Here is a 22,459-nt window from a genome sequence, read left to right as displayed (position 1 = left end):
AAATGGTTTTAACAGTGTTGGTGTTTTTTTTCTTATAAAAATGTATATATTTGATTTATTATCTGGTGATCCCATTTTTTACAGACCTTCTTGTCTCTTTTACATTGTCACAATACAGGGACCGGTCCGCTACTACAGGACTTCTCAAATGTTTTGTCCTGAGGCCTCGTTAGACAGACCAAGAATAAGATGATGTACTAGTTTAGCCATTGATAATGCAAGTCCATACATAGCTTGAAAATTGTTATCATTATAAATGTTTTTTTTTGTTTCCTATGTCAATACATTCATATCAATAATTTTTGTTCATTTGGTTAAGATTTTTAAGGTTTTATTGAACTTATTTTTAGTTGTTTTTCTTTTTCCCCCCTTCTTTTTTGGTGCTCTCTCTACCATTGAAAAACACAACTCATCTCACAAAAAAAAGAAAATAAAGGTCAGCTATGTATAAATACAGAAAAAAAACATGCGTGAAACCTTTGTAATTACCTTGATTTTCTCATTCATTACTAATAAAATAAGGTCTATTTGCTATCCAAGTCACAATTATAGATAAACACAATCTACCTAAACTGAGAACACAAAATATAGGAACAGCAAGTGAACCTGTGTTAGTGACCTTTTTAAGAGGTGAAATTTGGGTTTAACAAGTGTTTTACCCATTAAATAAAGGCACATAAATCCTGGTTACTTATAATTCTGTTCATCTCAATAAATATTGGAAAACTTCAACTATACTTAATTTTTAGAAGACCTCAGAGCAAGTATTAAGACACGGAGCTAGAAAAGGTGACAAAAACATTTCTAAAGATCAGAGTGTTCATCAAATCATGGTTAGAAAAGTTGTGTACAATTGGAGAACGTTTTATTTTGATGATTTGAATAACGTGATGACAATCCAGAAAGAGGTGAAAACGAAGCATAACAGCAATAGACTTGAATGCTCAACAAACCGCAAAAATGGCTTTTCATGTGCCCACTATTAAAAAACACTAATCAAGAATGGGGTTAATAGAAGGTTATGGCCTGTCTGTTTCCACAAGACCACCTGAATGTGCCACATTGCTTCTAAGATAATGTTCTATACTACTCATACTTAGTAGGTTCTCCATAAATACTAAGACCCATGTCAAGAAGAATATGTGCAATACGTGTATCGGATGTTTTTCGGAGTCTTAAAACCACAGAATGATATAATAAATTTAGTATTTTACCTTAGGTTCTGTAGGTTACGTAGAGCTGGTGTTAGTTTTTCTAGTCCTTCAGTGTCCAAGGAACATGCAGTTAGATTGAGGGAAACTATATTTGTGCATGTCTCTAGAATAAATGCTAGCACCGTGCAGTCTAGAGATGACAAGTGAACTTTAGAAAAGTCAAAACTTCTGTGTGATTTTAATGATTCGCGCACAAGAGCCTTATTCCGGGATTCATATAGAGAGAAGAATGCATTGAGAAGACATTGTATGTCTTCTCCCACCATAGTTTTTTCTAAAAAGAAGTTCTTCACCCAAGTGATGACAACTCTGGAGGCCTGAGCTGCTCGTGTGTCCAGATACCCTGATAGTATTGACCTGGTGGAGCCATCTGATAGACCACACAGGAACCGGAAGAAAATTTCACCACGTCCATCAGAGAAGGATTTGGCTTTAATTAGTGATTTCTGTAACTTCTCAGGAGAATAATCCACATAATGCACCAAGGCAGAGAAGAATTCCTGCACAGTGAGATGTAAGAAAGAATAGGTCACAGGTTCTTCTGACTCCATCACAAAACTTGATAAAAGTTTTGACTTATTGTCCACTTGAAAAGATTCCAAGTCTCGGTCATCAAACATAATCAAGTGATTCATTACTCCATGTTCTGCCATCCACCCGATGGAGCGCAGAAGCTCCTGAGCGTCACTATTGTACAGACTGTGATTGGACAGGATATTGGCTATAAATATCGCAAAGAGTTGTGTCACAGTTTTGGGTAATAATGACACTGGCTGATCACTAATTGTGGGCTGGAAGCTTCTGGATAACACAGTGCAGATGATCCAGCAGTAGGACGGGAGGTAACAGAAAGTGTACAATGTCTCATTCTGCTTCACAAAATTAAAAGCTTTTTCCGCCAGTTCATGGTCAGGAATAGAGATGAGCGAACCGGTCCCGGTTCGGCTCGAGGCGGTTCGCCGAACGGGGGGTCTGGCTCGAGTTCGGCTCGTCGAACGTTCGACGAACCGAACTCGAGCCCATAGGAAACAATGGCAGGCAATCACAAACACAGTAAAACACCTAGAAAACACCCTGAAAGGTGTCCAAAAGGTGACAAACAACTCACAACATAACACAAACACATGGGAAAGTGACAAGGACATATACTCATGTGAAAACAAAACAGCTGGACAAGGAAAAAGAGGGAGACACACAGATATATGAGTATATGCAAAGAAACATCGATTCCATTATTGTGCAACTTGAGCCCTGCTCATTTTAGGCTTCCAATCTGGATAAATTGCCTGAGCTCGCCACGTACGCCTTGAGGATCTTGTCGTGTCCTGCAGCCAGCGTTCTCTCGGAACCTGTCTTCAGTGCTGCTGGGGGTCTGCTGGCAGATAAGCACACGTGTCTGTCCACTGACAATGTGGACCTGGCTCTCAGAGGACTTTTCTTCCCCTGGGTCAGCCAGGGGAGGCGAAAGGCACGCGTATTTTTGAGAGTGCTTCATGCAAAGCATCTTTTTCTTTGTCAAAAGGGGGGCTCAACCGATGCCAGTCAAGTGGGGTGTGTGTGGCCCAGTTAGTGGCAACGAGGGAGACTGTGGTTGGAGTCCCCTCGCTGTGTCTCTAAAAGAACCAAGATGAACAAGTCATGGCTCTCAGAGGACTTTTCTTCCCCTGGGTCAGCCAGGGGACGGGAAAGGCACGCGTATTTTTGAGAGTGCTTCATGCAAAGCATCTTTTTCTTTTTCAAAAGGGTGCTCAATCGATGCCAGTCAAGTGGGGTGTGTGTGGCCCAGTTAGTGGCAACGAGGGAGACTGTGGTTGGAGTCCCCTCGCTGTGTCTCTAAAAGAACCAAGATGAACAAGTCATGGCTCTCAGAGGACTTTTCTTCCCCTGGGTCAGCCAGGGGACGGGAAAGGCACGCGTATTTTTGAGAGTGCTTCATGCAAAGCATCTTTTTCTTTGTCAAAAGGGTGCTCAACCGATGCCAGTCAAGTGGGGTGTGTGTGGCCCAGTTAGTGGCAACGAGGGAGACTGTGGTTGGAGTCCCCTCGCTGTGTCTCTAAAAGAACCAAGATGAACAAGTCATGGCTCTCAGAGGACTTTTCTTCCCCTGGGTCAGCCAGGGGACGGGAAAGGCACGCGTATTTTTGAGAGTGCTTCATGCAAAGCATCTTTTTCTTTTTCAAAAGGGTGCTCAACCGATGCCAGTCAAGTGGGGTGTGTGTGGCCCAGTTAGTGGCAACGAGGGAGACTGTGGTTGGAGTCCCCTCGCTGTGTCTCTAAAAGAACCAAGATGAACAAGTCATGGCTCTCAGAGGACTTTTCTTCCCCTGGGTCAGCCAGGGGACGGGAAAGGCACGCGTATTTTTGAGAGTGCTTCATGCAAAGCATCTTTTTCTTTGTCAAAAGGGTGCTCAACCGATGCCAGTCAAGTGGGGTGTGTGTGGCCCAGTTAGTGGCAACGAGGGAGACTGTGGTTGGAGTCCCCTCGCTGTGTCTCTAAAAGAACCAAGATGAACAAGTCATGGCTCTCAGAGGACTTTTCTTCCCCTGGGTCAGCCAGGGGACGGGAAAGGCACGCGTATTTTTGAGAGTGCTTCATGCAAAGCATCTTTTTCTTTTTCAAAAGGGGGCTCAACCGATGCCAGTCAAGTGGGGTGTGTGTGGCCCAGTTAGTGGCAACGAGGGAGACTGTGGTTGGAGTCCCCTCGCTGTGTCTCTAAAAGAACCAAGATGAACAAGTCATGGCTCTCAGAGGACTTTTCTTCCCCTGGGTCAGCCAGGGGACGGGAAAGGCACGCGTATTTTTGAGAGTGCTTCATGCAAAGCATCTTTTTCTTTGTCAAAAGGGGGGCTCAACCGATGCCAGTCAAGTGGGGTGTGTGTGGCCCAGTTAGTGGCAACGAGGGAGACTGTGGTTGGAGTCCCCTCGCTGTGTCTCTAAAAGAACCAAGATGAACAAGTCATGGCTCTCAGAGGACTTTTCTTCCCCTGGGTCAGCCAGGGGACGGGAAAGGCACGCGTATTTTTGAGAGTGCTTCATGCAAAGCATCTTTTTCTTTGTCAAAAGGGGGGCTCAACCGATGCCAGTCAAGTGGGGTGTGTGTGGCCCAGTTAGTGGCAACGAGGGAGACTGTGGTTGGAGTCCCCTCGCTGTGTCTCTAAAAGAACCAAGATGAACAAGTCATGGCTCTCAGAGGACTTTTCTTCCCCTGGGTCAGCCAGGGGACGGGAAAGGCACGCGTATTTTTGAGAGTGCTTCATGCAAAGCATCTTTTTCTTTGTCAAAAGGGTGCTCAACCGATGCCAGTCAAGTGGGGTGTGTGTGGCCCAGTTAGTGGCAACGAGGGAGACTGTGGTTGGAGTCCCCTCGCTGTGTCTCTAAAAGAACCAAGATGAACAAGTCATGGCTCTCAGAGGACTTTTCTTCCCCTGGGTCAGCCAGGGGACGGGAAAGGCACGCGTATTTTTGAGAGTGCTTCATGCAAAGCATCTTTTTCTTTTTCAAAAGGGGGCTCAACCGATGCCAGTCAAGTGGGGTGTGTGTGGCCCAGTTAGTGGCAACGAGGGAGACTGTGGTTGGAGTCCCCTCGCTGTGTCTCTAAAAGAACCAAGATGAACAAGTCATGGCTCTCAGAGGACTTTTCTTCCCCTGGGTCAGCCAGGGGACGGGAAAGGCACGCGTATTTTTGAGAGTGCTTCATGCAAAGCATCTTTTTCTTTGTCAAAAGGGGGGCTCAACCGATGCCAGTCAAGTGGGGTGTGTGTGGCCCAGTTAGTGGCAACGAGGGAGACTGTGGTTGGAGTCCCCTCGCTGTGTCTCTAAAAGAACCAAGATGAACAAGTCATGGCTCTCAGAGGACTTTTCTTCCCCTGGGTCAGCCAGGGGACGGGAAAGGCACGCGTATTTTTGAGAGTGCTTCATGCAAAGCATCTTTTTCTTTGTCAAAAGGGGGGCTCAACCGATGCCAGTCAAGTGGGGTGTGTGTGGCCCAGTTAGTGGCAACGAGGGAGACTGTGGTTGGAGTCCCCTCGCTGTGTTTTACATGCTTTTAGAAGGGCATGAAATGGCTTGGAGGTTGACTTTCATCATATGCAAACTGTTGGCTACCAAAATGCTGCCTTTCCAACAACTGTGGTTATAGGCAATGAGGAACATACTGATGAAGATGAGACGCAGATACCCGATTGGGATGACAACTTAAATATTCGGTCAGGGCAAGAAGAAACTCGGTCTGAGGGGTAGGGGAGTGCAAACACAACAATTGATGATTAAGTTCTAGATCACACCTACTGTCAACCCACAGTCAGACACTCGAGGAGGTCAACAGAGGCGGTGGAGGAGGATGCAACCGACGTCGAAGTAACCTGGCGCCTTCCTGGACACAGTCGGAGCACTGGTAGCACGTCTACAACTGCATCCTCAGCCACCACTCTGCCTCTGAGCATTATTCGGGGTGGATCAACAGGTCGCATGGCCTCTAAGCCTTGCCTAGCCAGGTCCTTTTTTGACATAGAAAAAGATCGCCCAAATTATGTGATCTGTAAAATTTGTCATGGTTCTCTTAGTAGAGGTCAAAACCTCAGCAGTTTGACAACTTCTTCCATGAATCGTCACATGAATAAATATCATATGGCCCGATGGGAAGCTCACCGTGCTGCAATGCGGCCTAGCGGAGCGAACCATCCACCGCCTGCCCCTTCCAGTGCATCCGCGCGCTCGTCATCTTCTAGGACTGTGGGGACAGCTGTCACACCTGTTTTTCCACCCACAACTTCCACCACTGTAACCGCAACAGGCAGTTTGCTTGGTAGGTCGTCAGTTGGTTTGGAAGGGGAAACAAGTGAGTGTGTACAGCTCTCTCAGACATCGATAGCACCAACTTTGGATGAAGGCAACATCATGTCTCCGCCTGCACTTTCCTCACAAAGCTGCATTTTTCCAGGGACACCCGACTCAACACCGTCTACACACAGCAGCCAGATCTCTGTCCCTCAGATGTGGTCAAATAAAAGGCCACTTCCTGCGACCCATGACAAAGCGAAGAGGTTGACTCTATCCCTCTGTAAGCTGTTGACTACAGAAATGCTGCCTTTCCGCCTAGTGGACACACAGGATTTTAGAGACCTTATGTCTGTCGCTGTGCCCCAGTACCAGATGCCTAGTCGCCACTACTTCTCTAAGAAAGGTGTGCCCGCGCTACACCAGCATGTCGCACACAACATCACCGCTTCCTTGAGAAACTCTGTGTGTGAACGGGTGCATTTCACCACCGATACTTGGACCAGTAAGCATGGACAGGGACGTTACATGTCGCTGACTGGCCACTGGGTAACTATGGTGATAGATGGTGAAGGGTCTGCTGCACAAGTCTTGCCGTCCCCACGACTTGTGTGTCAATCCTCTGTCTGTCCAAGTTCCGCCACTGCTTCTGCATCCTCCACCTCATCTGGGTCCTCCACCTCCGCCCCAAGCCTGCCTGGTCAGGCCACCAGCGTTCTCACTGCGCAGAAGGAATCACGCACCCCTCATTACTATGCTGGTAGCAGAGCGCAACGGCATCAGGCGGTCTTTAGCTTGACATGTCTTTGAAATAGGAGTCACACAGCGACTGAGTTGTGGGCAGCTCTGGAGACTGATTTTGATAAATGGTTGTCTCCACTCAACCTGCAGCCTGGTAAGGCCGTGTGCGACAATGCTGCAAACCTGGGTGCGGCCCTTCGCCTGGGCAAGGTGACACACGTGCCTTGTATGGCTCACGTGTTTAACCTTGTTGTCCAGCAATTTTTAACACACTATCCCGGCCTAGATGGCCTTCTGACCAGGGCACGGAAACTGTCTGCAGTGCTCACTTCTGCCGTTCAACCGCCGCACCTGAGCGACTTGCATCGCTACAGAAGTCTTTCGGCCTGCCGGTTCATCGCCTGAAATGCGATGTGGCGACACGCTGGAATTCAACTCTCCACATGTTACAGCGACTGTGGCAGCACCGGCGAGCCCTGGTGCAATACGTCATGATGTATAGCCTGGGCCAACGAGATGCAGAAGTGGGGCAGATCACCCTGATGGAGTGATCTCAGATCAAGGACCTATGCACCCTTCTGCACAGTTTCGACATGGCGACGAATATGTTTAGCGCTGACAATGCCATTATCAGCATGACGATTACAGTCATTTACATGCTGGAGCACACGCTAAACACTATTCGTAGTCAGGGGGTGGGACAACAGGAAGGGGAGGAACTACAGGAGGATTCATATGCGCAAGACACAACAACATCACCAAGGTCCAGACGTTCATCATCACCAACGCGGCAGGCATGGGACCATGGGGGACAGGGATCAACAAGGGCGCATGGTAGCAGGTGAGATGTTGAGGAAGGTGCAGGAGGACATGAAGATATGGAGGACGAACTGTCCATGGACATGGAAGACTCAGCAGATGAGGGGGACCTTGGTCAAATTTCAGTTGAAAGAGGTTGGGGGGAGATGACAGAGGAAGAAAGAACGGTTAGCACCTCTATGCCACAAACACAGCGTGGACTTGGTGCGCATGGCTGCGCAAGACACATGAGTGCCTTCTTGTTGCACTACCTCCAACATGACCCTCGTATTGTCAAAATTAGAAGTGATGATGACTACTGGCTTGCCACACTATTAGATCCCCGGGACAAGTCCAAATTTTGTGACATAATTCCACCCATAGAAAGGGACGCACGTATGCAGGAGTATCAGCAGAAGCTGTTACTCGATCTTAGCTCGGCTTTTCCACCAAACAACCGTGCAGGTGAAGGGAGTGATTCTCCCAGTTGTAACTTGACAAACATGGGACGGCCTCGTCATCTTCAACAGTCTACCCGTACCAGTAGGACCGTATCTGGTGCTGGTAACAGCAATTTTATGGAATCTTTTCATAATTTTTTTAGACCCTCCTTTGCAAGGCCACCAGAGACAACAAGTCTGACACATAGTCAACGGATGGAGAGGATGATACAGGAGTATCTCCAAATGAACATCGATGCAATGACTTTGCAAATGGAGCCTTGCTCCTTTTGTGCTTCAAATCTAGAAAAATGTCAAGAGCTCTCCAGTTACGCCTCGAAGATTTTGTCGTGTCCAGCTGCCAGCGTTGTCTCTGAACGTGTCTTCAGTGCTGCTGGGTGTGTGCTGACAGATAAGCGCACGCGTCTGTCCAGTGACAATGTGGACAGACTGACGTTCATCAAAATGAACAAGTCATGGATCCAGAAGGAATTTACTACCCCTGTGTCATCCTGGGGAGAGTAAATGCTTGTGGATTTGGAATGTGCTTGATGCAAATCAAAACATCCTGTTTGCAACTAGGGCACAAGTGCTGCCACTGATAAGGTGTCTGTGTGGGGCCCAATTTTTGGAAAAAAAGGGAGACTCCGCTTGGAGTAACCCTTGCTTGCTGTGTTTTTTAAAAATGATACAAGATGAACAGATCTGAAGGCAAGATGAAGCCAACATCATGTCTCCGCCTGCACTTTTCTCACAAACCTGCATTTTTCCAGGGACACCCTACTCAACACCGTCTACAGACAGCAGCCAGATCTCTGTCCCTCAGATGTGGTCAAATAAAAGGCCACTTACTGCGACCCATGACAAAGCTAAGTGGTTGACTCTATCCCTCTGTAAGCTGTTGGCTACCGAAATGCTGCCTTTACGCGTAGTGGACACACAGGATTTTACAGACCTTATGTCTGTCGCTGTGCCCCAGTACCAGATGCCCAATCACCACTGCTTCTCCAAGAAAAGCATGCCCGCGCTACACCGGCATGTCGCACACAACATCACCACTTCCTTGAGAAAATCTGTGTGCGACAGGGTGCATTTCAACACAGATACTTGGACCAGTAAGCATAGACAGGGTCATTACATGTCACTGACTGGGCACTGGCAAACTATGGTGAGAGATGGAGAAGGGTCTGCTGTACAAGTCTTGCCGTCCCCACGAGTTGTTTCAATCCTTGTTCTGTATGTAGAAGTTAATACACTGCTTCTGCCTCTTCAACCTCGTGTGGGTCCTCTACCTTTGCGCAAACCCTGTGTGGTCAGGCCACCCTTCCTTGCAACTGCGCACAAGGACTACCACACACCTCCTTACTATGCTGGCAGCAGAGCTCAATGCCATCAGGCGGTCAAAGTTTTACTTTGAAATGTATGGGAAATGTGAGTCACACCGCTATTACAGAGAATAGTAGTCAGGCAGGGTCAAAACATTAATTGAGGAACAGGAACAGAATGGGACGGCCAGGACTTAATCAGAAAACAAGCAGAGGTGAAATGCGTATCGGCCAACAAGGTACATAAACAGCAAGCAGGAAAAGTAGTCAGGTAACAAGCACACAAAATCATAAAACTGAACTGGGGGTAAAATTAACCAGAGGTTCATAGCTATGTCTGGCAGTGGTCTGCAGACAGGATGGGCATAAAAAAGGGTGTGGTGTCTTCCCATTGGTTGTAGCTGAATGATGGTATTTCATCTGTGAGATACCCACCAGCTACATTCAGCCAGAGATTCTGCATCTGTCAAGGTAATGCAGCCCAGTGGGTGAGCATAACCTGCGTCCACCTGCGCCGCTGGCATCGACTACTCTCCCATCATCAGCACTATTCATGAAAGGAACACGTTGTCACCTGGCGACCGGAGTACAAATTGACGGAGCGGACTCCGTTGGTGACTTAACAGCCGTGTGCGGCAATGATGCAAACCTGGCTGCGGGCCATCCTCAGGGCAATGTGACACACGTGCCTTTTATGGCTCCCGTGTTGATCCGAATTCTCCAGCAATTTTTAAAACACCATCACGGCCTACATGTCCTTGTGCAGCGGGCACGCTCGCTATGTGCTCACTTCCATCGTGCGCACACAGCAGCTCAACAACTTTCATCACTCCGGAAGTCTTAGGGTCTGGCAGTTAAACGCCGTAAATGCGATGTTCCGACACGCAGGAATTGGAATCTGCACATGTTGCAGCGTGTGTGGCAGCACCGCAGAGCCCTGCTGAAATACGGTAAGACATATAGCCTGGGATAAGTTGATCCAGAGGTGGTGCAGATCACGCTGCTGGAGTGGTGTCAGATCAAGGACCTATGCACCCTGCTACACAGTTTTGAAATGTCGACGAAGATGTTTAGCACTGGCAATGTCATTCTCAGCGTGACAATTCTGGTCATCTACATGATGGAGCACACTGTAATTATTATTCGGAGTCAGGTGTTGGGACAAGAGGAAGGGGAGGAAGTACAGGAGGAGTCATATGCGGAAGGGATAACAAGATCTACGAGGTCCAGATGGTCAGCGGCACCTATGCGGCAGTCATGGTGAGGGAGAGGGATTAACAAGGGCGCATAGTATCAGCAAAAAGTGTTGATGAAAGTGCAGGAGCCCATGAAGAAATGGAGGACGAACTGGCGATGGGCATGGAAGACTCAGCAGATGAGTGAGAGCTTGCTCACATTTCGGTTGTGCGAGGTTGTGGGTAGAGGGCAGAGGAAGGATGCACGATTCTCACCTCTCTGCCACCAACACACCAAGGACTTGGTCCTCCTGGATGCACAAGACACATGAGCGCCTTCTTGCTGCACTACCTACATGACCCTCGGATTGTATGAATTTGAAGTAATCCTGAATACTGGGTTGCCACACTGTTAGATCCCCGGTACAAGACAAAATTTGGCGAACTAATTCCTGCCATAGAAATAGACGCACGTATACAGGAGTATCTGCAGAATGTGGTACGCAATCTTAGATCTACTTTTCCACTAAACACCAGTGCTGCACAGAGTGAATCTCAACACTTTGTCATGGATAGGAGGAAATGGTCTTTTACTTGTCCACATCGGAGGGACCGAGGGATGGCTGCTGTGCTGAGATGGCGTTGAGTACGGTGTCCCTGCACAGTTGCACTTTTGGTCATATCCCAAAATGAGTTGAAAAAGGACAGATGCTGTTGGAAAGGGGAACAGGTGTGTTGGAAAGGGGAAAAAAATTTGGGTCCGTGGATTTGGTGGTTAAACAACTGTAACATTTGCTGAAGAAACAACATCTGTTACAGTGGGACTGGCAGATTTGGATAAAGTGGTATATAATCTGTGACCGCTATATAACAAAAATTAATAAGAAAAGAAAGAGAAAGGTATATATCACCTTCAGCAGTCAGTGTCCACCGTGCTCCCAGTTGGAAAAGGAGAGGTTGGCAACTTGAAGGTTTGGTGGAGGATACAGAGCTGTGTGGCTATGAAACTAATAGTAGCCTGAACCGAGTTAGACGCCATTCGGATCTGGAGACTGTGAGCCCTGTTAGCGTCACAGGGTCCACATGCCCACCCAGCCCAGGAACTCCCTGTTAACAACACAGGGGCCATTGAGTACGCTGACCGTGTGCGTAGGGGCCACACCTGTGGACAGCAGGCGCATCAGCAGCAGCAGGCCTGTTAATGCCACTGGGCTGCACAAGCAGGACTGTTAGGACAGGAGCTGGTCTTAACCGTTCTGCGTTACCAACTGTGGTGGTGGCCTGCATCCACCACCCTATCCCTGCCTACCTCTGGCCTAAAGCCGCAATGGGTTCAACACATGGAGGTGTGCTCTTTCGGAGCATAATAGAAGACTGCGCACCTCCTTGTTGGCTCCAGCCCCTTTTATAACCTGGGTCCGCCCCAAACCAGGGTGAACCACAATGCACCTCCTGGAGACAAAAGCAGAGTGACACGTCATGAGTGGCATAACTAGCGTCCTATTTGGAAACGCAACTTCAATGATGACCTCATGGCTGCCATGACCCAAACACCTCACCAGTCATCGTCTGACCATCAATAATGCGGTGACAAGTCATAGGTGTGGGCCTCTGCAAGCCATTTGGGAGGACACCTGATGCCCTGTGGTCTATATGGGACCCCCACATCAGGGCCAGGGCCAAAGAGTTCATTACCGGACCTAGTCTCTGATGCAGGAAGTGCCTGAGCATGCTCAGTAGCATGAAATACAGTCTCTGAAAAAAGACTATCAGCTTTAGCATGGTGTCTAGGCACAAAACAGGACTTAGACCCGGCACAGAATGCAAGCACCTGTGCAAAGAGGCTTTTCACACTTAGTGTGGGAGCATGCGCTGTATCCCGAAATGAAGACTTAGCGTCAGGAATGGCACAGTCAGGCTGAGCATACTCACTAGGCGAAACACTGTAATTATGCTGCAGCTGGGGTACATCGGCACACGCATGCGCACTAGCTGCCTCTCCACACTTAGACGTGGAGGGGAAATTTGTCTTGGAGATGCTGTCTATGAACAGAAGGAAAAGCTAAAGGAAGCCTGACTTTCTATCCCTCCGAATTATGAAATGCAGCAATGAATTCCATGAGTTTGCTATAACATTAGCGTAGCTAAATGTGCATGAGGGTGTGATGTAGAGGTGCTAGAAATAGCTTGTCACCAGTGGGGCACTAATGGAATACAACAGCCAGTTCTATGATGCCACAAAATGGCAGTATTTTGTGCTATCATTATAGCTTATTAAAAACAGAGCACGAGGTTGTCATGCAGAGGTGCTGCACATAGATTTGCAGTAGTGTGAATAGACAAAAGTACAATAGCCACGTTTAGGATACAACTAGGTACACTGAGTGTTTGCTACTATAAATGGCTGAGTTTAAAAAAGTTTGAGTGTGCAATGCAGGCAGACGTGCTGCAAATAACGTTCCAATACTGTGAATTGACAAAAGTACAATAGCCACGTTTAGGATACAACTAGGTACAGTGAGTGTTTGCTAGTATAATGGCTGAGTTTAAAAAAGTTTGAGTGTGCAATGCAGGCAGACGTGCTGCAAATATCGTTCCAATACTGTGAATAGACAAAAGTACAATAGCCACGTTTAGGATACAACTAGGTACACTGAGTGTTTGCTACTATAAATGGCTGAGTTTAAAAAAGTTTGAGTGTGCAATGCAGGCAGACGTGCTGCAAATAACGTTCCAATACTGTGAATTGACAAAAGTACAATAGCCACGTTTAGGATACAACTAGGTACACTGAGTGTTTGCTACTATAAATGGCTGAGTTTAAAAAAGTTAGAGTGTGCAATGCAGGCAGACGTGCTGCAAATATCGTTCCAATACTGTGAATAGACAAAAGTACAATAGCCACGTTTAGGATACAACTAGGTACACTGAGTGTTTGCTACTATAAATGGCTGAGTTTAAAAAAGTTTGAGTGTGCAATGCAGGCAGACGTGCTGCAAATAACGTTCCAATACTGTGAATTGACAAAAGTACAATAGCCACGTTTAGGATACAACTAGGTACAGTGAGTGTTTGCTAGTATAATGGCTGAGTTTAAAAAAGTTTGAGTGTGCAATGCAGGCAGACGTGCTGCAAATATCGTTCCAATACTGTGAATAGACAAAAGTACAATAGCCACGTTTAGGATACAACTAGGTACACTGAGTGTTTGCTACTATAAATGGCTGAGTTTAAAAAAGTTTGAGTGTGCAATGCAGGCAGACGTGCTGCAAATAACGTTCCAATACTGTGAATTGACAAAAGTACAATAGCCACGTTTAGGATACAACTAGGTACACTGAGTGTTTGCTACTATAAATGGCTGAGTTTAAAAAAGTTAGAGTGTGCAATGCAGGCAGACGTGCTGCAAATATCGTTCCAATACTGTGAATAGACAAAAGTACAATAGCCACGTTTAGGATACAACTAGGTACACTGAGTGTTTGCTACTATAAATGGCTGAGTTTAAAAAAGTTTGAGTGTGCAATGCAGGCAGACGTGCTGCAAATAACGTTCCAATACTGTGAATTGACAAAAGTACAATAGCCACGTTTAGGATACAACTAGGTACACTGAGTGTTTGCTACTATAAATGGCTGAGTTTAAAAAAGTTTGAGTGTGCAATGCAGGCAGACGTGCTGCAAATAACGTTCCAATACTGTGAATTGACAAAAGTACAATAGCCACGTTTAGGATACAACTAGGTACACTGAGTGTTTGCTACTATAAATGGCTGAGTTTAAAAAAGTTTGAGTGTGCAATGCAGGCAGACGTGCTGCAAATAACGTTCCAATACTGTGAATTGACAAAAGTACAATAGCCACGTTTAGGATACAACTAGGTACACTGAGTGTTTGCTACTATAAATGGCTGAGTTTAAAAAAGTTAGAGTGTGCAATGCAGGCAGACGTGCTGCAAATATCGTTCCAATACTGTGAATAGACAAAAGTACAATAGCCACGTTTAGGATACAACTAGGTACACTGAGTGTTTGCTACTATAAATGGCTGAGTTTAAAAAAGTTTGAGTGTGCAATGCAGGCAGACGTGCTGCAAATAACGTTCCAATACTGTGAATTGACAAAAGTACAATAGCCACGTTTAGGATACAACTAGGTACACTGAGTGTTTGCTACTATAAATGGCTGAGTTTAAAAAAGTTTGAGTGTGCAATGCAGGCAGACGTGCTGCAAATAACGTTCCAATACTGTGAATTGACAAAAGTACAATAGCCACGTTTAGGATACAACTAGGTACACTGAGTGTTTGCTACTATAAATGGCTGAGTTTAAAAAAGTTTGAGTGTGCAATGCAGGCAGACGTGCTGCAAATAACGTTCCAATACTGTGAATTGACAAAAGTACAATAGCCACGTTTAGGATACAACTAGGTACACTGAGTGTTTGCTACTATAAATGGCTGAGTTTAAAAAAGTTTGAGTGTGCAATGCAGGCAGACGTGCTGCAAATATCGTTCCAATACTGTGAATAGACAAAAGTACAATAGCCACGTTTAGGATACAACTAGGTACACTGAGTGTTTGCTACTATAAATGGCTGAGTTTAAAAAAGTTTGAGTGTGCAATGCAGGCAGACGTGCTGCAAATAACGTTCCAATACTGTGAATTGACAAAAGTACAATAGCCACGTTTAGGATACAACTAGGTACACTGAGTGTTTGCTACTATAAATGGCTGAGTTTAAAAAAGTTTGAGTGTGCAATGCAGGCAGACGTGCTGCAAATATCGTTCCAATACTGTGAATAGACAAAAGTACAATAGCCACGTTTAGGATACAACTAGGTACACTGAGTGTTTGCTACTATAAATGGCTGAGTTTAAAAAAGTTTGAGTGTGCAATGCAGGCAGACGTGCTGCAAATAACGTTCCAATACTGTGAATTGACAAAAGTACAATAGCCACGTTTAGGATACAACTAGGTACAGTGAGTGTTTGCTAGTATAATGGCTTAGTTAAAATGAGTTTGAGTGTGCAATGCAGGCAGACGCGCTATGCAAATGTCTTTGCACTAGTGGGACTATAGCAAAGTCCAATAGCCACGTATAGGATGCCACTAGGTACACTGAGTGTTTGCTAGTATAATGGCTTGGTTTTAATGAGTTGGAGTGTGCAATGCAGGCAGACGCGCTCTGCAAATGTCTTTGCACTAGTGGGACTATAGCAAAGTCCAATAGCCACGTATAGGATGCCACTAGGTACACTGAGTGTTTGCTAGTATAATGGCTTGGTTAGAATGAGTTGTAGTGTGCAATGCAGGCAGATGTGCTCTGCTAATGTCTTTGCACTAGTGGGACTATAGCAAAGTCCAATAGCCACGTATAGGATGCCACTAGGTACACTGAGTGTTTGCTAGTATAATGGCTTAGTTAAAATGAGTTTGAGTGTGCAATGCAGGCAGACGCGCTATGCAAATGTCTTTGCACTAGTGGGACTATAGCAAAGTCCAATAGCCACGTATAGGATGCCACTAGGTACACTGAGTGTTTGCTAGTCTAATGGCTTGGTTAGAATGAGTTGTAGTGTGCAATGCAGGCAGATGTGCTCTGCTAATGTCTTTGCACTAGTGGGACTATAGCAAAGTCCAATAGCCACGTATAGGATGCCACTAGGTACACTGAGTGTTTGCTAGTATAATGGCTTAGTTAAAATGAGTTTGAGTGTGCAATGCAGGCAGACGCGCTATGCAAATGTCTTTGCACTAGTGGGACTATAGCAAAGTCCAATAGCCACGTATAGGATGCCACTAGGTACACTGAGTGTTTGCTAGTCTAATGGCTTGGTTAGAATGAGTTGTAGTGTGCAATGCAGGCAGATGTGCTCTGCTAATGTCTTTGCACTAGTGGGACTATAGCAAAGTCCAATAGCCACGTATAGGATGCCACTAGGTACACTGAGTGTTTGCTAGTATAATGGCTTAGTTAAAATGAGTTTGAGTGTGCAATGCCGGCAGACGCGCTATGCAAATGTCTTTGCACTAGTGGGACTATAGCAAAGTCCAATAGCCACGTATAGGATGCCACTAGGTACACTGAGTGTTTGCTAGTATAATGGCTTGGTTTTAATGAGTTGGAGTGTGCAATGCAGGCAGACGCGCTCTGCAAATGTCTTTGCACTAGTGGGACTATAGCAAAGTCCAATAGCCACGTATAGGATGCCACTAGGTACACTGAGTGTTTGCTAGTATAATGGCTTGGTTAGAATGAGTTGTAGTGTGCAACGCAGGCAGACGCGCTCTGCAAATGTCTTTGCACTAGTGGGACTATAGCAAAGTCCAATAGCCACGTATAGGATGCCACTAGGTACACTGAGTGTTTGCTAGTATAATGGCTTGTTTAGAATGAGTTGTAGTGTGCAATGCAGGCAGACGCGCTCTGCAAATGTCTTTGCACTAGTGGGACTATAGCAAAGTCCAATAGCCACGTATAGGATGCCACTAGGTACACTGAGTGTTTGCTAGTATAATGGCTTAGTTATCAGTTGGAGTGTGCAGAGGACAAGAGGGTACAGTGGCAGGATTGTGGTGCTCTGGGTAGAGGAATGGAAGCCTGCCTTTCTATTCCCTCCTAATGGTGAAATGCAGGTAGGAAATCCCTGACCTGGGCTACACAGACGCTGTTGCTGTTTGCAGGACCTGTCACCTATGGCTCTCTGACCCTGCCGGTTGGAGCCCTTAAAAGGACTGCTATAAAGTGCTCTCCCTAAGCTGTCTAACGCTGTGTATGCAGCGCATACAGCTGTATCGGCTATAGGACTCAGGAAGACGGAGCTGCGACAGTGATGTCTGACACCAAAGACGCAGAAGGCAGATAATGGCGTCCGTGAAGAAAATGTCCGGTTTTATAATGCAGGGACATGTGACATGCAGATCCTATCACACATGCCGTTGCTTCTCTGGCTCAAAGTCCACTTAGCTGTGTGTGTGTCTGGGATTGGCTGACATGCTGGCCCGCCCCACAAGACGCGCGCACTTAGGGAAGGAAGACAAGAAAAAAAAAAAAAAAAATGGCGATCGCCATTATAGAAACAGCAGTGATCTGAAGGCGCTGTTCACGCACACTATACACTGAAATGTCATAATAGTTTGATTCACAGAGTGACTTACACTATTACAGCAGAAACCAAGCTATGATTTAGCTGTTTTTTGGCTGCTAGAACCGTTCTCGAACGTTTCTAGAACTACCAAGCTTTTGCAAAAAGCTCGAGTTCTAGTTCGATCTAGAACATGCCCCAAAATCACTCGAGCCGCGAACTGGAGAACCACGAACCACGAACCGCGCTCAACTCTAGTCAGGAAAAAAATTTTCAAAGTACATCTGTCGTTCCTCTGCAAAAAATCCAATGATTTCCACTATTCGCTGGAAAATATTACAATCAATTGATGTCAGACTGTTTTGTCGACTGGTCATCAGTACAGAACAACCTTTGAGAAGAGACTTTCCCACCAAACTGACCACAATCTGACCACAAGATTCGGGTTGTTTAGGATTAGAGCACAAGTGACAGGATGTGAAATCCAGTGTGTGAAAACTTTCATCTAAGCCATCAAATATAAAGAGAAGTTTCTCTGGATCCTGTAAGATGTCTTCAAGCTGCTCATCCAGATATGGGTACTGATAAAGGATGAGGGTCTCCAAACTAACATTATCCAGTCTATTCAGTTCCCGGAATTTAAAGAAAAAGACAAAGGAGAATCTTTGATAGAGATCGCCCCTCGCCCAGTCATAGACAAACTTCTGCATCAGGGTGGTCTTCCCTATACCGGGCACCCCGCTCACCATTACCATCTGGGGAACAAGTCTGGATCGGTGACACCAGCGGAATAACTTGTTGGGGAAAATCCGTTGTAATTCATTTTGTCTTCTCTTTACATATTTTTCATGTTTTACCCCAGTCTGTATGAGCTCATTCTCAGAGCGTTTCCTAAAGTTCTCAGTGGAGACAATCATGAGGCTCACAAAACGTGTACAGAAAGAAAAACTTTTGTTTTGTTGGTTACATCCGGGAGGTTTGTTGTCTACAAGTTTCTCCGTTCTCTTCAGCAAATGTTGCTTGTGACAGTTCTGGACATCTAAAGAAATAAATTAGCAAATGTAAGTGTAGAATCTGTCAACAAACCAATACCCACAATTTGTTTTATATGCTCACTAAGACATTTTAACGACCCTGAAACATGACAGATATTAGCCAAAGTAGGAACAACCATCTCTGGACCGCTTTTTTTTTTTTTTTTTTTTTAAATCTCGCCCCTCATTTGTACAAGTTAGTCTACTAATTGATTGGAAAAGTTGGCTTTAAAGGCTTGTTTTCATTACTCTGTTTCTGCTTAATTTCTGTGGGTGCCATGGAGGATAATAACTCAACTTCTGTTTCCATAGCCACATCATCAGTGGTCAGTACCGGGACATTGTTATTTCTTTCTAATCCATGAGAAGCTAAATTGGGATTAAATCTTTAAGGTTTTTTTAAGGTTGACAAACAGGGTAGCTACCTACAGATGATACTAACGATATAATTTTCTTCTTTTGTCAGAAGAGTTGACTTGCATGATTTCCTCAGGAACACGGCCTATAAGGCTTTATACTTTAGCTTTGATGTCATCAGCAGGTCAATCTCTAAGATTTCCCGGTAGACTTTGGTCCATGTACCTCTCTCCACTTTGGTACCTACTGGACAACACTGGTGTGATAATTTAGAATGAACATGATCAGAGAAAGCTCTGGTGGTGGATCTTGGAGGAACTAGAGTGTAGGATCACAGAGCATAAGTGTCAAGAAGGCCGATTCTGAGAAACGGATTTGGACTGGTGGAGATATAAAGCTGATACCTTTCTCCAGTCAAGAAGCTTTGAGCCAAGTTTAGAGAAGAAATGTGAAGTGGTGGAACCCCTAAAGCAATGTGGATATTGAACTGTCATTTCTCTAAAATGTCCAATTTATGTATATCAGCTCACCGTGTACAAGCTCACTCCTGGCCTCTCCCTGGAGCACGGACAGGCTCTGCCACAGCCCGATATTGCAAATAGAAGAAAGAAGGAACATCCAGCTCTTCAGGCGAGGAAAGCCATGGTCTTTATTTTAGCATGCAGACAACGGATGACATGACCAGCACAGCACGCTGTGCTAGTCATGTCATCCGTTGTCTGCATGCCAAAATAAAGACCATGGCTTTCCTCGCCTGAAGAGCTGGATGTTCCTTCTTCCTCTAGAATGTACATTGTTTGCCGAAATGATGGGCTACAGAAGAACCTTTGCTCATATCATACTTTCCAGAGACCATAAGGAAACACTTAAAAGGAGAAAGAAAGGGAAGTAACAAGCCCTTATGGAAAATACTCTTAAGGCTGCTTTACACCAGACAATCTATCGTGCGATAGATTGTCGGGGTCACGGTTTTTGTGACGCACATCCGGCATCGCTGGCGATGCCGGCCTTTGTGACACCTTCTAGCGATGCAGTATCGCTCACAAATCGTGAGTCGTGTACTGCTCGCTAGGTTCCATAATATCGTTTAATTTAGTTGTTCATCGTTTCCGGGGTAGCACACGTCGCTCCGTGTGACACCCCGAGAACGATGAACAGCAGCTCACCTGCGTCACGCGGCCGCCACCGGCTATGTGAAGGAAAGATGTGGGCGGGATGTTTACGTCCCGCTCATCTCCGCCCCTCCGCTTCCTTTGGCCGGCGGCCATGTGACGCCGAACGTCCCTCCCACTCCAGGAAGTGGACGTTCGCCGCCCACAGCGAGGTCGCACGAGAGGTAAGTATGTGTGACGGGGGTTACTGACTTTGTGCGACACGGGCAGCGATTTGCCCGTGACGCAAAAAGGACGGGGGCGGGTACGATCGATTGTGAAATTGCACAATCGGTCGTACCGTGTAAAGCAGCCTTTACAGTCGGCCTCTATTCTGGCAGGTTGTTTTTGGTGAAATTGTAGCAGAAAATATGATTTGGTTGGCTATACTATACTGTTCTGACCTATTTTATCTGAAGAATAAAATTTGTACCTTTCAGTTCTTGCAGAAGTATGTGCCCATTTTCATCCAGTAAAATCTTCTCCACAAGAGTTGTTCCTAAAAAGATATTAAAAGATAAATCACAAAATTATTCAGTAAATTTTTGACACGTTTCACTAAAATCGATATTGAAAAGAACAACATTGGGACAATGGGAGCATTTAAAAGGAACCAATCACCAGGATTTTCGTACATAACCTAAAGCCAGTGCTATACTGGCACTATCAGGCTGATTCTATACATACCTTTAGTGGTGAGCTCGGATGTATACATTTTGAAATCCAAGAAAGTAAAGTTTATAAAATCAGCAGCTTCTTGAGTGACAGCAGCTGAGAATCAGATAATATCTTGGGGGGAATATTCATACTTATCCCCTTCCACTGTTAGAATTAGCATAAGTATTATACAATCGATTTAACTTTTCACTAGCAGGACCTGTGTGAGGTCATACCCATGTGACCAGAAGGGGCGGTGCATCAGCCAACAAGGCTGATACCAGGAAGCAACATTTTTTTGTTTGTTGAGGCCTTGCCTATTTTGGTCACATGGGTATGACCTTACACAGGTCCTGCCTAGTGAAAAGTAAAATTGATTGTATAATACTTATGATAATTCTAACAGGGGGAGAGGATAATTATGAATACCCCCCCCCCAGATATTATCTGATCCTCAGCTGCTGTCACTGAAGAAGCTGCTGATTTTATAAACTTTACTTTCTTGGATTTCAAAACCTAAACATCCGAGCTGACCACTAAAGGTATGTATTGAACCATCCTGATAGTGCCCGTATAGCACTGGCTTTTGGTTATATACGAAAATCCTGGTGATTGGTTCCGTTTAAAGAGTACCTATCATAATCCATGGCCAAATAATTAATATCCTACACAGTTACCTTCTGTACACAGTTCATCCAGTACAGCCTGAAATGTAGGAAGTAGATGATTCTTCTGTAAGGTAAAAAGGCTGACCCACAGTCCTATGACAGAGTTCTTCCCGAGGTTATGAATATCGCGGAGCAAAGTCTGGGAAAATTGTTTTCTGTCATTTTGTAGACATACGTATTTCTAGAACACAAAAGAAAGAGGCTGAATCCAGCAGATTTTTATTTATTTTGTTATTTTTTTAATTCATGGACACTGAACGTAAATAATTTCACTCAAAAATTAAAAATTTGGGGTCGATGTTCCCCCAAAAATCTGTCAAACCTGTATGATTATCCTAATATTACTGTACCATAAAGCCCATTTAGAAACGAGCAAATACCTAGCAAGCAATCTTTCTTAGATGTTTCAAGCCTGGAGGCAACTGTCACGCGGTGTTCAGCTCTAAACTCATCAGGTGTCATGGTGACTTCTGACCCTGTTCACACGGCAGAGTCTGACACACAACCTGTTGCTTTTGAGTTGCTCAGTCAGACTCGGGCGTTGACAGTTGTGTGCTTACTAGTGATCAGTCTAGCAGGAGTTAATTTCTGCTGGCCTGTGGATTGCTGCTAGGGTCACAGGTGACTGGAGGACTATCATGGCTGCCTCCGCCATTTAAAAGATGGTGGAGCCTGTTCCTCCACACCAATTATAGCTTCATTTGCGAATACTGGCCTTTGTGTTGTGGTGATCTAGTTCTGGTGATCTCCTGTGCGTTATTTTGAGTGTTGTGGAAATAATCTCGTCTGTTTATTTCCTCCCTGATTCTTTATTTCTTCTTCAACACGTATTGTCGTGTGTGTGTGTGTGTAGTGAGTTTGAGTTTTGGTTTCTCTCAAACTGTCTATTTGTGTGGGATAAACCACTCTAGTCCTGGCCCTCCCCGGGGGTGGGGGAGAGGCGGTATGTAGCGCCCCTGAAGCCTTCAGGAGCTACAAGGAACTGCATCCTGTCAAAGATGCAGGGCCTACTCCCAGGGACCCAGAAGACCAGTGT

General features: G+C 45.5%; 1 protein-coding gene across 1 annotated transcript in view; it reads right to left on the bottom strand.

Moving 5' to 3' along the window:
* LOC142257568 (uncharacterized) overlaps nt 1–22,459 on the bottom strand; it is a 93,906-nt gene that overhangs the window by 64,145 nt on the left and 7,302 nt on the right. The window contains 4 exon segments of the mRNA XM_075329711.1: nt 1,215–2,118; nt 17,810–18,595; nt 20,532–20,597; nt 21,433–21,604. Of these exon segments, the coding sequence (XP_075185826.1) occupies nt 1,215–2,118; nt 17,810–18,595; nt 20,532–20,597; nt 21,433–21,604 (1,928 nt within the window).

This window comes from Anomaloglossus baeobatrachus, chromosome 12, assembly GCF_048569485.1.
Source record: "Anomaloglossus baeobatrachus isolate aAnoBae1 chromosome 12, aAnoBae1.hap1, whole genome shotgun sequence".
NCBI classification, from domain to species: domain Eukaryota; kingdom Metazoa; phylum Chordata; class Amphibia; order Anura; family Aromobatidae; genus Anomaloglossus; species Anomaloglossus baeobatrachus.
The sequence above is the reverse complement of the archived record's forward strand: the minus strand, read 5'-3'. Positions and strand labels throughout refer to the sequence as shown.